We start from the raw sequence: 14,099 nt of genomic DNA, 5'->3' as shown, positions 1-14,099 counted from the left end.
GGGTTATTAAATGCAGGCGGCGTTAAACAAACGCGGGGGCCGTTTTGGAACCTGTACAATAAACGTAGAGACATTTGTCTGAAGTGTATGTCTCTGCTGGCGGCTGACCTCTCGCTGGTATCACTCTAATGGAAGCGGATGTAGTGAACGCCAATTGACAACAACTCACACTTGCTGACGGTCCTGCGGCTGAATGAGATTCTAACTGGCTTGTCTCTGCAGGGTGGTAGAATTAAGACCAATAGAGCGTCCTGTGTAGTCCGCTTCCCTGCTACATTTGCACATCTGCCTTATAGGCCACCAGGCCCTTGGTCCATCTAGCTTGCTCATAGAGTGCTTGCCAGTAGAAGCTCTGCAGGGCTTCAGACCAGGGTCTTTCCTTGCCCTACCTGGAGATGGAACCTAGGGCCTTCCGCCTGCATAGCAGGGGCCCTCCTGCCACTGGGCCGTGAGCCCTCCTCCTTCTAGAAACAAGAGTTGTTGCATCTGAAAACTACAGGCGTGGACTCATTGTTGATTTTAATATTCCCTAATCATGCTAGGATAAATGTCAAGCAGCCAGTAAATAAGCAGAGGACTCGATGCCGAATCCTAAACATTGGAATGGCTTTTAAAAAGAACGGCCGTAGCCAATGTTCATCCCTGATCTAAGCCACGTTCATTTCAGTGGGTCCGCTCTAAATAGGATTGACATTGGATACGACCCTAAGACTGCAAATAGCTCTGTTGTTGGAATCCTTTATATTTGTCTATATGTTTCTCCTAGTAATAATAAAAGCAACTTGAAGTACTCCCTGTAAGAAGTATCCTCTGCTTGGCAGGATAAATGCTCCTGGCCATGGCTGGCATTTAGAAGAAATTGGACTTGCCATCACTGGGTTTCTAGTTGCCCAGTTCCCAATGTAGTATACTGAGCAAAGCGCTGTTAGAGCGAGCAAAGGAAAGGTTAAACATTGCGATGTTCCTGAGTTGTCAAGCTGCCCTGCACTGACTCACGCAAAGGCAGCTGCCCAGAAAGCAGCAGGGGTTTTTTTTCCTTTTCTTTTTTTGCTTTGCCAAGTGATCATGTGAACGACCTGGAGGCCTGTAAATGGTAAATATGGTCATATCAAAATCTTGGGCTGCCTGCAACAGAGAGCAGCTAGTGCCTCGCTTTGCAAAGCCCCCTTTCTCCTTTGGAAAAAAGACCCTTCTCTGGGAACGCCCGCATTGGCCTCTGAATGCTGGGCAGGATGGACCCTTCGTCTGATCCAGCCTGGCTCTTCTTAGGTACTTAGCCTCCCTTTCTGCTAAAAGTGCAGTGCACAAGGCAGCTAATGATAGGCTCAGAAGCGAGCATTTCGGCACATAGAAACGGATTTTAAAAAGCTGCTCTGTGCCATATTTTATTCTACAACAGCCCAGTCGCTACTGATTTAAAAGGATGAGCTGCCCATGGGAAACCCACAAGCCGGCACGAGTGCAACAGCATCCATGTTCCCCCACAAGTGGTGCACATGAGCTGTGTGAAGAAGTCCTTCCTTTGATCTGCCCTGAATCTCCCACCACTCAACTTCATAGGATGACTCTGGGCTCTAGTATTACGAGAGAGGGAGAAAAATGTCTCTCTCCACATTCTCCACACCATGCAAAATGTTACGCACCTTAGAATATAGATTATCCTGAGAAAGAAATAAAAAAAGCTCACATGGTTTCCTCACCAGATGTTCTCGTGTTGCTTTCTTTGACAGGTCCTGGAGCATATTTGACGACGCCCGTCAGGATCCCACGGGGCTGGCAGCGGCTCTCCAGGCTACGGACCTGGTGGGGGTGTTGCACATGTTGTACTGCATCCTTTTCCATGGCACCATTGCGGACCTGAGCACGGCTAGCCCGAAAGAGAGTTACGCTGAGAATACCGTCCAAGTGGCTCTTCAGAGTTTGCGCTTCTTCAATAGTTTTGCTGTTCTTGATCTGCCGGCATTCCAGGTAACATTCCCCACTGCACACACACACACACACACACACAGAGGGGTGTTTCAGACAACACCAAACCAGGGCTTGGCATTACATGAGCAAGCAGTTCACAACCTTAAGGGACAACCCCGTGCATGTTTAGACAGAAATAAAAAGACTACCATCACCAGCATTCCCCAGCCAGCATTTTTCTGTCTAAACGTGCACAGGGTTGGGTTGTGCCCTCAGTTAATTAAGTTAGAAACAACATGTAGCGATGGCCACCAAGTGGGATGGCTTTAAAGGGGAATTAGAGAAACTCATGGAGGAGAATTTGATCCTGGGAGAGGGCGGGTGGCACATGAGCCCAAGGGTGCGGATTGCTCACGCACGTAATGCCCACCCAACGTTTGGCGTTCTGTCTGAACCGCCCCACATGCTGGTGGAAAATTAGAACGTAGCTTGTTATGTGTGTGCTTATACTGGCGTGAATTGTTGGTGGGGGCTTTCCTAACACCCCCGCCCTGCCGTCGCTTTCCTTCCAGATATTTACGCCCGTGAAAAGCTGCTCCTGCAGGTCGTGGTGTGTGAGGGCCAGTCAGAAGCAACATCTGGGGCTGCAGGAATATCTCTTTTCTCATAATCGGCCAAGCTGATTTTTAAAAGATCATCAGTTGAGCTGAACGCACCTATTATATTGTGCAGGTCGTGGGCTGTTATATTGACATCATTTTAGAGTTTTTAAAAGCCTCAATGTTTCTTTAAAACCAGCAGCCGTTGGACTTTCCTCTGCTTTTCTTTAGAGGGGTTTGGTTAAGTTCAGGCAGGCAATTATTGCCCGAAGGCTGGAGCACGAGACAACGGGCAGCGCAAAAACTCACATGAGTACAAATAGTCCCAAAGTTCATAGGTACGTTTTCCATTTATCTTGAGAGTCTAAACAGACGGAAGGTGTCAGGGAGAAGCAATGCAGGATCCTGAGCTGCCATTAAAACTGGTTAAAGAGGAAATATATAGTTTCCTTGAAAAATGACTTTTAAGGTTTTATATACAAACTTTGGTGCCCCCTGGCCTGTGGTTATCAGCAACCGTTAAACACGGAGCACTCAGATTGGAGCAGACGGGAACATGTGTTGTAGAAAGAAAAAGGAGTGGATCCAAGAAGATGTCACCGCAGTACCCGGTAGCAAATGACTCAGGGGCAGGGGCCCCCTCTGCGGACTTCAGCGCAAGGCCCAGTAAAAGGCATGGAAGGGTCTGTACATTTGCTTCAAGGGGTTTGCGTAGGAGAAGTTCCCGGGGGTGGGGGGGTTGTGTTCTAGGGTTACTGAGAACAGGTCTGTCAATGGGAACTAGGCACGAGAGCCAGATGGAGAAGGCGAGGTTCCTCTGAATGTCAATTGCCAGCAAGGAGACAAGGTCTCCTTCCTTCACACCTATCCTTTGATATTCTTGGGGGCACCTGGCTGGACACGGGCCTAGTTCTGTGGTCTTCATGGCCTACTTGGTTTTTCATTGGCTTCTGTTGTGTTTGTTTCTACTGTGTGTGTTGCCCTCAACGGTTTAGCGACAGGGCAACTCGTGACCTGAATGAATCCGTGAATGCTTGTAGACTTTCTAGGAGCATCCAGTTGGCCACTGCACAGAACAGGATGCCGGGTGAGAAAGGCCTTTGGTGTGGACCAGCGGGGTTCTTCTTTCCATGTTACGCTATGAAAGCTGGAATTATTATCATGGCGTATTAATTTGGGTCATGGAAGAAACCTCTCAATAAAACAGATACAGAGGGAGGGCTCCAGTTTTGTGCTGAATTTTGGACTGGCGTTTGCTCTTCCACATACATTTAGCCCCCCTATTTTTTGCAACCTATAAGGCAGGGAGCCAAGAAATGGTACATGAGGGTTATTTTCCCACAGGACTGTGGGGTTGTTTCATTCAAGGCAGAGGACTTTGATGTTCGTTCCTCATGCATCACTTTTCCCCTTTGACCTGGTGTCGCTTTTTCTGGCTGACATGTTTATTAAATAGAGGCTGGGGGCGGTGCAGATAAAGTGGACTTCTCCCGAATCTTCCCTGTAGAAGCCTGTTTTTCTCCTCCCACGGCCAACAAATATCAAACCCTTCAGCTAGCCTGGATTTGCTTCGTTTGGTTACATCGTGCCAAAAAATTATTTCAAAAAGTTTTGCTTGTTGGTGTCTGTGCGTAAATTCCAGACAAGGAGTCATGGGTGGGGGAGCGTGCCCTTGGGGATTTAGGAGACTGCTTGGTAGTGGCTCTCTCTGCCCCTGCGGACTTCTCAGAGGGGTGAAGGAGGCACTGGCATGTTTACAGAGTTAGCTGGAGCTCATCCATCAAGCAACATTCAGGCTGCAGTGGCCCCTACACATGTGTCTGTACTCAGGGGCTGGGCCATTATCCAGCTTTAGAAGCATGGTCAGTTGCACTTCAACTTGGCATGTGCACTGGAACCGATTCCAATTGCAAGCAAGCACCTTCAGGTGACGCTAATAACTCCGAAGCCATCCGTGCGCAACTTTACAGCAGGGATGCCGAACCTCCAGCTAGCGGCTTAATCCGACTTGCAGAGTTTCCACATCTGGCCCACGGAGCCTCCTTGGGTTCCTCCAGGAGTTGTGGTCTGCCCTCTAAGCTCCGCCCCTGTTTTTTCCCATCTGAGATCAGAGAAAAGAGCACAAGAACTGTGCTGGATCACACCAAGGGTCCATCTAGTCCAGCATTCCGTTTACACAGTGGCCAAACAGCTGCTGCCCACGGGAAACTCACAAGCAGGACGTGAGCGCCACGGCACCCTCCCGCTCAAATTCCTCTAGCCCTGGTGGCCTCACATAGCCATCAAGGCTAGTAGCCGTTCTCCTCCATGCAGTTATCTAGCTCCCTCTTAAAGCCATCCAAATTGGTGGCCATCACTACGTCTTGTGGGAGCGAATTCCCTAGTTTAAATCTGGGTCAGCCCATGGCAGCCACCATGTCCTGTGACGGCGTTTTGCATAAATGAATTACCTTCAGTGTGAAGAACTACTTTCTTTTGTCAGACCTGAATCTACGCCCATCCAGTCCATGGGATAAACCCACTTTGTAGTATTCAAGAAATACTTTTGTAAGCCGCCGTGAGAGCCTTTTTTGGCTGAATGGCGGCATAAAAATCCTTAAATAAATAAATAAAAATATTCGGGGTGGGGGGAGGAGAAAAGGTTATTCCCTCCTTCCCTTGAGGGCCTTCCGCATTCCCCTCATCATTGTGTTTCTTTGGGATGAGCTTGGGCTCACTGTTGGCATATAGCTCTAGCTTTACTGTTGTTCAGCACGCTTAATTAAGTGTATATTTCACACTGTTGCTAAAATTAAAAATGATTTGTTTATATTTTACTTTTTACTGAAAACTGATATTAGAAGTAAGCTTTCTTGGAATATGCATTATGATATTGGTCTGATTTTAAATTGAACTTTCCATGCTAACAGATTTCTAGCTCGTCTTTGACGTTTTACAATTAAAAATCATTCTTTATTTACAGTGCATATAAAGGAATCCTGAAAAGATAAGACATACAGTGAAAAGATAGCCCTACAAAGATAGCCCAGCCACACAGTGGTTTATCTAATCTAGGCATTTTGAGCAGGTTACAAATTCTGGCTTAAGCCCTGTGTTCATATTGTGATTTTTGGATACATGGATTCTGTTGAAGTCAACGGGTACAGGACGGTGCCCCAGTGGGAGGTCATGTGACTTGTAGCAGCATGTCTCATTGGGTATCTGCAAATGGCACAATGATGCCTCTCCCTCTCTCTCTTTTTGTTCTTTCAGTCTGTTGTGGGCGCTGAAGGGTTGTCCCTTGCATTCCGGCACATTATCAGCTCTTTGTTGTGGCATTGTTCCCAGCATACCTGTGAAGCACTACTGCATGAAGCCATTGTGTGTGTTGGCTATTTCACTGTAAACCACCTGGATAATCAGGTAAGGACAGCCACCCGTTCAGGCCTCTTTTTCCGAGCGCTCTTGTGAAAATACACTTACTTGGGAAGAAGCCCTATGAAAATTGACCATTCATGCTCCAATAAACATTGTCAGAATCCAGTTGTTAGATTTTTCCCCCAAACGGTGTACATTTGTACCAAGAAGATTAGTAGACAGCTGTAGTGGTGCACTGGAGAACCAATGTGGTGTAGTGGTTAGAGCAGTGGTCTTCAACCGGTCAGTTGCGACCCAAAGGTGGCTCGTGAGATCAGTCCGGATGGGTTGTGGCAAAACTGTTTCCACCATGTTGGGCCATGGTGAAATAGTGAGGATGGGTCTCCTGGTGCAGGTGGGGAGTCTGAGGTGGGTCTTGGCTCTGGACCTGTTGAAGACCACTGGGTTAGAGTGTTGGATTGGGGAGACCTCGGTTCAAGTCCCACACTGGGTGACTTTGGGTCAATCACTGACCCCCAGACTAATGTACCTCACAGGGTTGTTGTTGTGAGGATAAAAGGGAGAGCAACAGGATTATAGACACCGGCTTTGGCTCCTTGCAGGAAAGGACAGCATATAAATGTAACAAATTAAATACACTCTTTGGCTGCCGTCCCCCATGATGCTGACTCCAGCAGGAGCTTGGGGCTTATCAGAGCATGGGTAGAAGCAACATTTGGGCCGTGAAGCAGAATCTGACTCCAGTGAAGCAGAGGTCCAGAACTCCCACTGAGCCTCTGCGGCGGCGTTCAGATGCTCTTCGGGTTAGACGTTGTTCATGCGTTCATCTTGAGTTCCCAAGAGGGACACGGGCGTTCTTTAGATTCCCACTGCAGATGCAACTGGCCTGGTTGGCATAGAGAAGTGCCAAAAAAAACGTTCCCTTCCATTCCTGTGACAGGTCAGCCATTTTCATTCTCTTTTTTTCTGGCACAGATTTAGAGACAGATGTGCCTCATTAGAAAGGGCTGGGCAGTGTGAGTTTGCCAGAAACAGCGGAGATTCCTGAGATGTGTCCATTCTGCGTCCGTCACTGCTGGCGCTTGTGCTCTGAGGCAAAGGTCCGGCCAACCTGTGAGCAGGCTTCGTGCCATCCTGGCAGATGGCCTGAGTGAGTGCAGCCAAGAGGCAAAGCCTCAGCCTGTGTTTCAGCTCGAGGTGTTCCAGGCTAGAGTTGTGGTGTTTTTTTGCCTGCACCGCACTGGGAGCTGAGGCTCCGTGCTGTCTGTAGGTGCTTCCTAGCTCTATTTATGAAACTCAGCAGATCCAGTGACTGGATGGCAGGTCCCTTTTCCATGATACCTGGAGATCATAGAATAGCAGAGTTGGAAGGGGCCTACAAGGCCATCAAGTCCAATCCCCTGCTCAATGCAGGAATCCACCCTAAAGCATCCCTGACAGATGCTTGTCCAGCTGCCTCTTGAAGGCCTCTAGTGTGGGAGAGCCCACAACCTCCCTAGGTCACTGGTTCCATTGTCGTACTGCTCTAACAGACAGGAAGTTTTCCCTGATGTCCAGCTGGAATCTGGCTTCCTGTCTCTTGAGCCCGTTATTCCGTGTCCTGCACTCTGGGAGGATCGAGAAGAGATCCTGGCCCTCCTCTGTGTGACAACCTTTTAAGTATTTGAAGAGTGCTATCATGTCTCCCCTCAACCTTCTCTTCTCATTGGCGTAAGGATGAGAAACAAATACGAATTGGTCCCTTCGCCAAATCTCCGCCAGTGCGTTCATGTATATGGTCCAGAGCTCCTCTGCAGCGGTTACAGGGGATCCTAAGACTTGTCCTCAGACTGGTTCACTTGCCAATTGGGCTGCAGGTGGTGGTGTCCACTGTAGGAGCCTATGAAGCTGACTTGTACCAGGTCGGACCATGGGTCCATCTAGCTCAGCCCAGGATGGTATGTGCCAGGGGGAGGCAACTTCAGGAGGTCCAGGAGCCGTTTCTCCCCCCCCCCCAGGCCACACTCCCTTGGGTGCTGCACAGTCTGTGAGGTGCCCCTCTAAGCCCCAAAAGAAGCATCAACATCAATGATTTGCTTCCAAAATTCGGCAGCAAAGTGTTCTATAGCATTACAGGGGCTAAATTCCGCTGGTTTCCGAGCTAAATTTACTCTTTTTGGTGCTCTGCATTGACTTTGCAGTTCCAAAAGGGCCAAATGTAACTTGCAAACAAGCTACATTTGTGCCCTTTGGTGCTCCATAGCTGCTACAGACACCAATAATGATAGCAACAGCAGAGGTCTGTCTGTTGGCCTCCCTTGTTCTGTACTCAGCGGACGTGGCTCTCCCTGCCTGGAGACGCCAGGGATTGGGGCCTGAGAGCTTCCACCTGCAGAGCAGGGGCTCCCTTGCTGAGCTGCCTGCGGCCCATCCCTTATGTACCACCGGGAGGGCGGGGGGGTCTTTCTTTCATCGCTGCCTTCATTTACATAGTGCAGCACTCCTGTGCTATGGAGGCAACTCATAGCTATTTTTGAGCAGCAGCGGAGGCTGGTGATTCCAATGTTGATGGGTCGGTGAATCTGTTTCAGCGTTCAGTCAGAACGAGTCAAAACGCTGAAGGCACTATCCAAGGTGCAAAGCATTCGCCACCCCACTGACATCAGAGCCACCAGCCTCCACTGCGCAACGATCTGCCTCAGCCTCCTTTCTCCACACACGCCCCGGGTGGCCGTGGTCGGCGCACCATCACAGACTGCGCACCACCACCGCCGCCTGCAAGTGTGGCAGGATCCCCACGCTTTGTCGTCTTTATTCGCCACCCTTAGCTCTGTTGGCTTAACAGGCCCCATGACACCACGGGTGGGCGTACGAGGGAACGCGGTATAATAAAAATAATGCCCCTGCCTTTGAGTAAGCCAATGAGGGGCTTACTCTAGGATTACAGTTTCTAATTAAAAACGTTGCTGCTAATTAACAAACTCCTTGCGTCTTGTGACACTTTTGGTTTCCTCCTCGGTATCCGATCTAATTAATGGGTATAATTAGTATGTGTTGTCAACTGTTGGCTTATTTGCATTTTATATTGGATAATTGAATGTGGCCTGATAATTAAATTAACATGAATGACAGATGAGTTGGGCCTTTCTCCCCATGTCTGTACTGGGAATTTTAAAAAAGAGGAAGACAGAAACCTTTTGCATATTCATTGATGCAAGTGAATATTTTTAATTTGGCAAATCTTTGCATATTGAAATACTTGGGCCCATGATCTTCCATGACAGGGCGCTAAGATGATTGGTACTGTTTATTTGTCCCACAGTGCCCAAAACGAAATCTGAGTACACTGGACTTATGCATATAACATCAGCTTTGGTTTTTTAGTCTTTTTTCTCAGTCTGACAAACCTTTGGCTCTAGAAATACAATGCAGAAATGTTATCGTTCTAAATCATATATTTGATACAGGCTGGCGTAGAATTAATGGTTTGAGAAAAAAGGTTTTAACTGCTTTCCTCTACACTTAAAATGTTGATTGGCATACAGTGATCTTTCTTATTACTAAAGATATTGTCCATTATGTTACCCAATGTCCTCTTTATAAGGGTTTATAAGAAATGTAATATATAAGGATCCACATGAGAAATCTCTGTCTTGGGTTTATGCTCAGGAAGAAATTTGTTACACCTTGTCGATTTGTGTGTTTTCTGCTGTTCGACCATGAAAATTCTTCACACAGCGCATAGTTACATTATGGAACTCACTACCACAGGATGTAGTGATGGCCACCCATTTGGATGGCTTTAAAAGGGGGTTGGATCAATTCCTGGAGGAGAAGGCTATCCAGGGCTACTAGCGCAGATGGTTGTGTGCTAACTCCAGTATTTGAGGCAGTAAGCCTGTGTGCAGGGGAACATGGGTGGGAGGGTGCTGTTGCACCATGTCCTGCTTTGTTGGTCCCTGGCCGACGGCTGGTGGGCCACTGTGTGAACGGAGTGCTGGACTAGATGGACCCTCGGTCTGATCCAGCCTCAGGGCGCTTCTGATGTTCTTATGTTCTTAAATTACGTTCCCTTGCATGTTTCCTTATTTGTGCCAATGGCCAGGAAGTTGTGAGCTAAATTTGTTGGTCAGTTCTGAATGTCTGTTCTGTTTTTGTTGTATCTTATAGCTAAACAATAAAATCATTACTACTGCAGTAATCTTTCAGTTAAAATACGAGTAAGTATTCAGTAGCAGTAAGTGTTCTGAAGTCTTCCATTGAATTTAACGGCATCAATGTAGAATTGAAATTGAACATTTGGGTTTCATCACCAAGTGCGATGGAATCAGAATGTTCAGTAAACATTCAAAGAAGTCAGCAGATGCATTTCAAGCAGCAGGTCGTTCCACAGCTGAGGCCTCCTCCTCCTCCACCCCCCAATCACCAGTGGACACCTCCTCCATCGACCTGACTAAGATCACTTGGCTGCTCCCCTTCCCTAGTTGCCGCCATTAGTAGCCATTCATCTTGGCTTCTTCAGAGGGGTGGGTGAGACATCGAGGCCTTCTCCATGTCCCTGGCTGGGACCTGGTGCCATTTTGCTCCTCCGCTCCCAGACCTGTCTCCTGTGGAGGCCCGTTCCACCTGACCGTTATGTAAGTATGAGAAAAGTAGTAGATGGATGTGCATATTCTCTTCATTGCTATATTCCTTTAAAAAAAAAATCAAGTCTCACAATACGGTGGCAGGAGTGGGATGGTTCCTGCCCTGCCCACCTGGTCTCCATCTCCCATCTCCAATCCCACCAGATGACCGGGGGAGGGGGGGATTTACATCAGGCCTACAGAAAACCCAGAAAATAACCAAACAGTTCAGGTCCGTACACATTGGATTTCACAGGCATAGGTTGTATATATAAATTATGTATGTACGTCGATGACCAGCATGCCCAATGGGCAGGACAGGCATGAGCATTTGGCAGGATGAATAGACACAGCGGTCTCTCTTCCCCAATCACACGTAGCCTTTCCCCACTTAAAACCTTTCCAAACCAAGCTTACTATGAAGGAGTGAAGCCTACACGGCGGACAATGTATTTTGAAACATTTGCACTGGTTCAGTACATCTCATCATGGGGTGCGTTCAAACGACGGCCTCAGCCCGGTTCAAGAGTTCCCTCCATAGGCAGACAAAATGCATGGAGAGGGCCAGAAGCACAGCCTCCTCCCTCTGCCGCACAGAAGAGAAGGTACGAGAGAGGGCTCCCGTCTCATCCACATCCACACTAGATTGGAAGAGAGGATGTGGGTGGGAGGGGAGAATTGCCCATGGATAGAAAATGCGGGATCTGCTTCATCTGTGAAAGCACAAGAGGCCACCGAAAACCCTGCGTGCTCTTGTACAGCATCGGCCTGTGTCTAACTAGGCGGTGTGACCACGCGGGATGATCACCGATATGTTCATGCCAGAAAACCGTTCACCCCGATCGCCGCTGCAGCCCTCCTGCTCTTTCCCATGGCATTCGCACAAGAACTCAGAGAGCAGGACGCCTTTGGAAGAGCCTTCGTGGGAGCAAGCACTTGCCCACATGTATAGCCGGAGAGCCCGGAGGGGATTTTCTTTCCTCCCTCACCCCCATATCCAACCCTTTTTCTCCCTCCCCCCCCCTCGACTGTATATTTTCTTACATCTGTTACTTATATATACTTTTTCTTAAAACTAACTTATCCATTTTAAATGCGGGCTTGTTTATCCTTTTAATTTTATTAAGATGGCTATCTAAACAGCGTTGAAAAGGTGTCACAGTTTTCTTTGTTTCACAGGCTTAGGCTGCAGAGCTGTGCACGAGGAGGCGTTTTGAAATCCACGAGACTTAAGACAGCCTACTCGTGGGCAGGGCTGTAGGCTGAGGCCATGAGGCACAAAGCTCACTTACTGGAAGTCCCAAGGTCCAGGGGAATCAATAGTTGTGCTTTATAGAGTTGTAATACGGTTCTGCTTTTGTACAAATGTCAAAAGATAAATGTAGAGGAAGTACATAAATCAACCTGATCAAGGGTGCAACTAAACGTGACACCGGGGAGCTGGGATTAGGATCTCTTGCGTTTGGGGAAAGGAATAGCCCTGGAGAGGGGCAGGATTGGATGGCGGAGGGGTTGTGGCTCAGTGGTAAGAGCCCATGCTTTGCATGTGGAAGGTTTGATGCCCGACATCTCCAGGAAGGGCCAGAAAGCCCTTCCAGTGGAGAGACATTGTTGCCAGTCCGTCTCAGCGATACTGGGCAGCATGGGCCAAGGCTCTGACTGCGTGCAGGGCGGCTTCCAATGTACCCTCTAACCCTGGGAAATGTAGTTCTATAAAGAGGATGGGAGACAAGGAGAAATGCTTCACACTTCTCCTAAATCATAATGCTTGGGGCTCTTGGAGGAATGCCAGGGCCAGGAAAGGCTCCTGCCTAAAACCCTGCGCAGCCATTCCTGCCAGTCAGTGTTGACCATACTGGGCTAGACGGACCAAGGGCCTGACTCAGTAGAAGGCAGTTTCCGATGTTTCTAAGTGGGGATTTAATCATAAGAACATCAGAAGAGCCCTGAGGCTGGGTCAGACCAAGAGTCCATCTAGTCCAGCAATCTGTGGCCAAACAGCTGTCGACCAGGGACCCACAACCAGGACATGGTGCAACAGCAGCCTCCCACCCATGTTCCCCAGCAACTGGTGCACACAGGCTTACTGCCTCGATACTGGAGGTTGCACTTAGCCATCAGGACTCCTTTCCCTTCATGTCATTTTCCTAATTATAATTTCACGCACATGCGGTGTTGCTATATAACCCACAGGGGGAAACTTGCAAGTATCCATTTACCTGTAAGTTTCCTCCTGAGGAGTAAATTGCATCTGGGAATTGGGCAATATGGATTCATCCTCTCCCTCCCAGCATTATAGTGCAATCTGATTTGTGGGGGGGCTCCATTACTCTGTGTGTGTGTGTGTGTGTGTGTGTGTGTGTGTGTGTGTGTATTTTAATCTGAGATCCTAATTGGGAGATCTATACAGAGTTAGAATTGGAAGGGACCCTGGAGCTCAGCTCATCCAACACATCTGTTCAGGCGGGATCACCTCTAATTTGGCCCCCTAACTGTTCCCTTGGAAGAGTGCTTAAGAGACTGGTGCCAGTAATGCATAGAAACTGCAGGGTTAGATCAACTGCATATCAGCAGAAAGATCACAAAGCATTTTGACATCTACTTATCGGTGCTATTTCATTTGTTAGGACCTTTCTCTGGAAATCAATAGATTTCTTTGGGGAGGTTCAGTTTGAAGATAAACTTGACTTTCGGTTGTAAGCTCTTGCGATAATATTCCAACTCGAGGCTTGCCTTGAAATGAAAATGATAGCGAATTTATACTACATCAAAAGTAAAATTATATTCAGCTTCTTTTTTAAATGCTGTTCTAAGTGGATGAAGGAAAACTACACAAAATGATCTTGTTTAGCCCTGTACGTCCAATTGGCAGTATTGTTGGCCATTACCAATGGGGGGGGGGGGAGTCATGATAAAGATTAAAAGAAAACTAAGGACTCCCCCTTCCCCGAAAAGTTAGAGTCATTCCAGAGGTAGAGCTGGAAAAATCGGACCTGGGTGATGACATACTCTTCTGATTAAATGCTTACAGTCTGGGATTTGTTTATAGAGTAGCAAAGAAATAATGCAGATCTGACTTCGAGAGAGAGAGAGAGCGTGCTCCAACCTACTCAAGGAACGATTTTTTATATAGTTATAAATAGCTTCACATAAACTGTAGCATTTTAATAGTTAAAAGGAGCATTGTACTATTAGAAACCATATACTGTTGAAGTTCAATTCCCATTGCTTTGAAACTAATAACCTCCTTTATGTAATCAGTAAATGGAAAGGAAACAGCCCAAGTCCCCATACGCCATGTTGGGAGTTCAACAGCTCAAGCATTCCTAATGGTCGTGTACCGATTTGTATAGCAGGGTTTGAGAGTGGCGGGTGGTGGCCTTTTTAGATCCATTAGCTTTTTAGCCCCGATGGTCCTAAGAGACTTGCATCTGGGTGGGGAATAAATAGCTGCAAAAGTGCACAGTCAAGTAGAAGGGAGTGTGTTTTCCCACTTTAACACAGAATTTAACCTCGGTGCAAAGAATACATTTCTGTAGCAGTTAGTCCAATCCCCTAAAGAACAAAGAGTATATGCCACATGGAGTATCTGTGGAGTAGTGTCCTTCAGGAATGGTATCCTGTTCTCCCA

The 14,099-nt window shown here is 47.6% G+C and overlaps 1 protein-coding gene across 1 annotated transcript in view; it reads left to right on the top strand.

Annotated features, from left to right (window-relative positions):
* The window catches only part of SCAPER (S-phase cyclin A associated protein in the ER), a 156,715-nt gene that overhangs the window by 130,764 nt on the left and 11,852 nt on the right, over positions 1-14,099 (top strand). The window contains exons 28-29 of the mRNA XM_063142209.1: positions 1,731-1,968; positions 5,760-5,909. Coding sequence (XP_062998279.1) covers positions 1,731-1,968; positions 5,760-5,909 — 388 coding nt within the window. The remainder of the gene's footprint in view (positions 1-1,730; positions 1,969-5,759; positions 5,910-14,099) is intronic.

The sequence above is a fragment of the Elgaria multicarinata genome, chromosome 16 (assembly GCF_023053635.1).
Source record: "Elgaria multicarinata webbii isolate HBS135686 ecotype San Diego chromosome 16, rElgMul1.1.pri, whole genome shotgun sequence".
NCBI lineage: Eukaryota > Metazoa > Chordata > Lepidosauria > Squamata > Anguidae > Elgaria > Elgaria multicarinata.
Note: the sequence above shows the minus strand (reverse complement) of the source record. Positions and strands in the feature narration are given on the sequence as shown.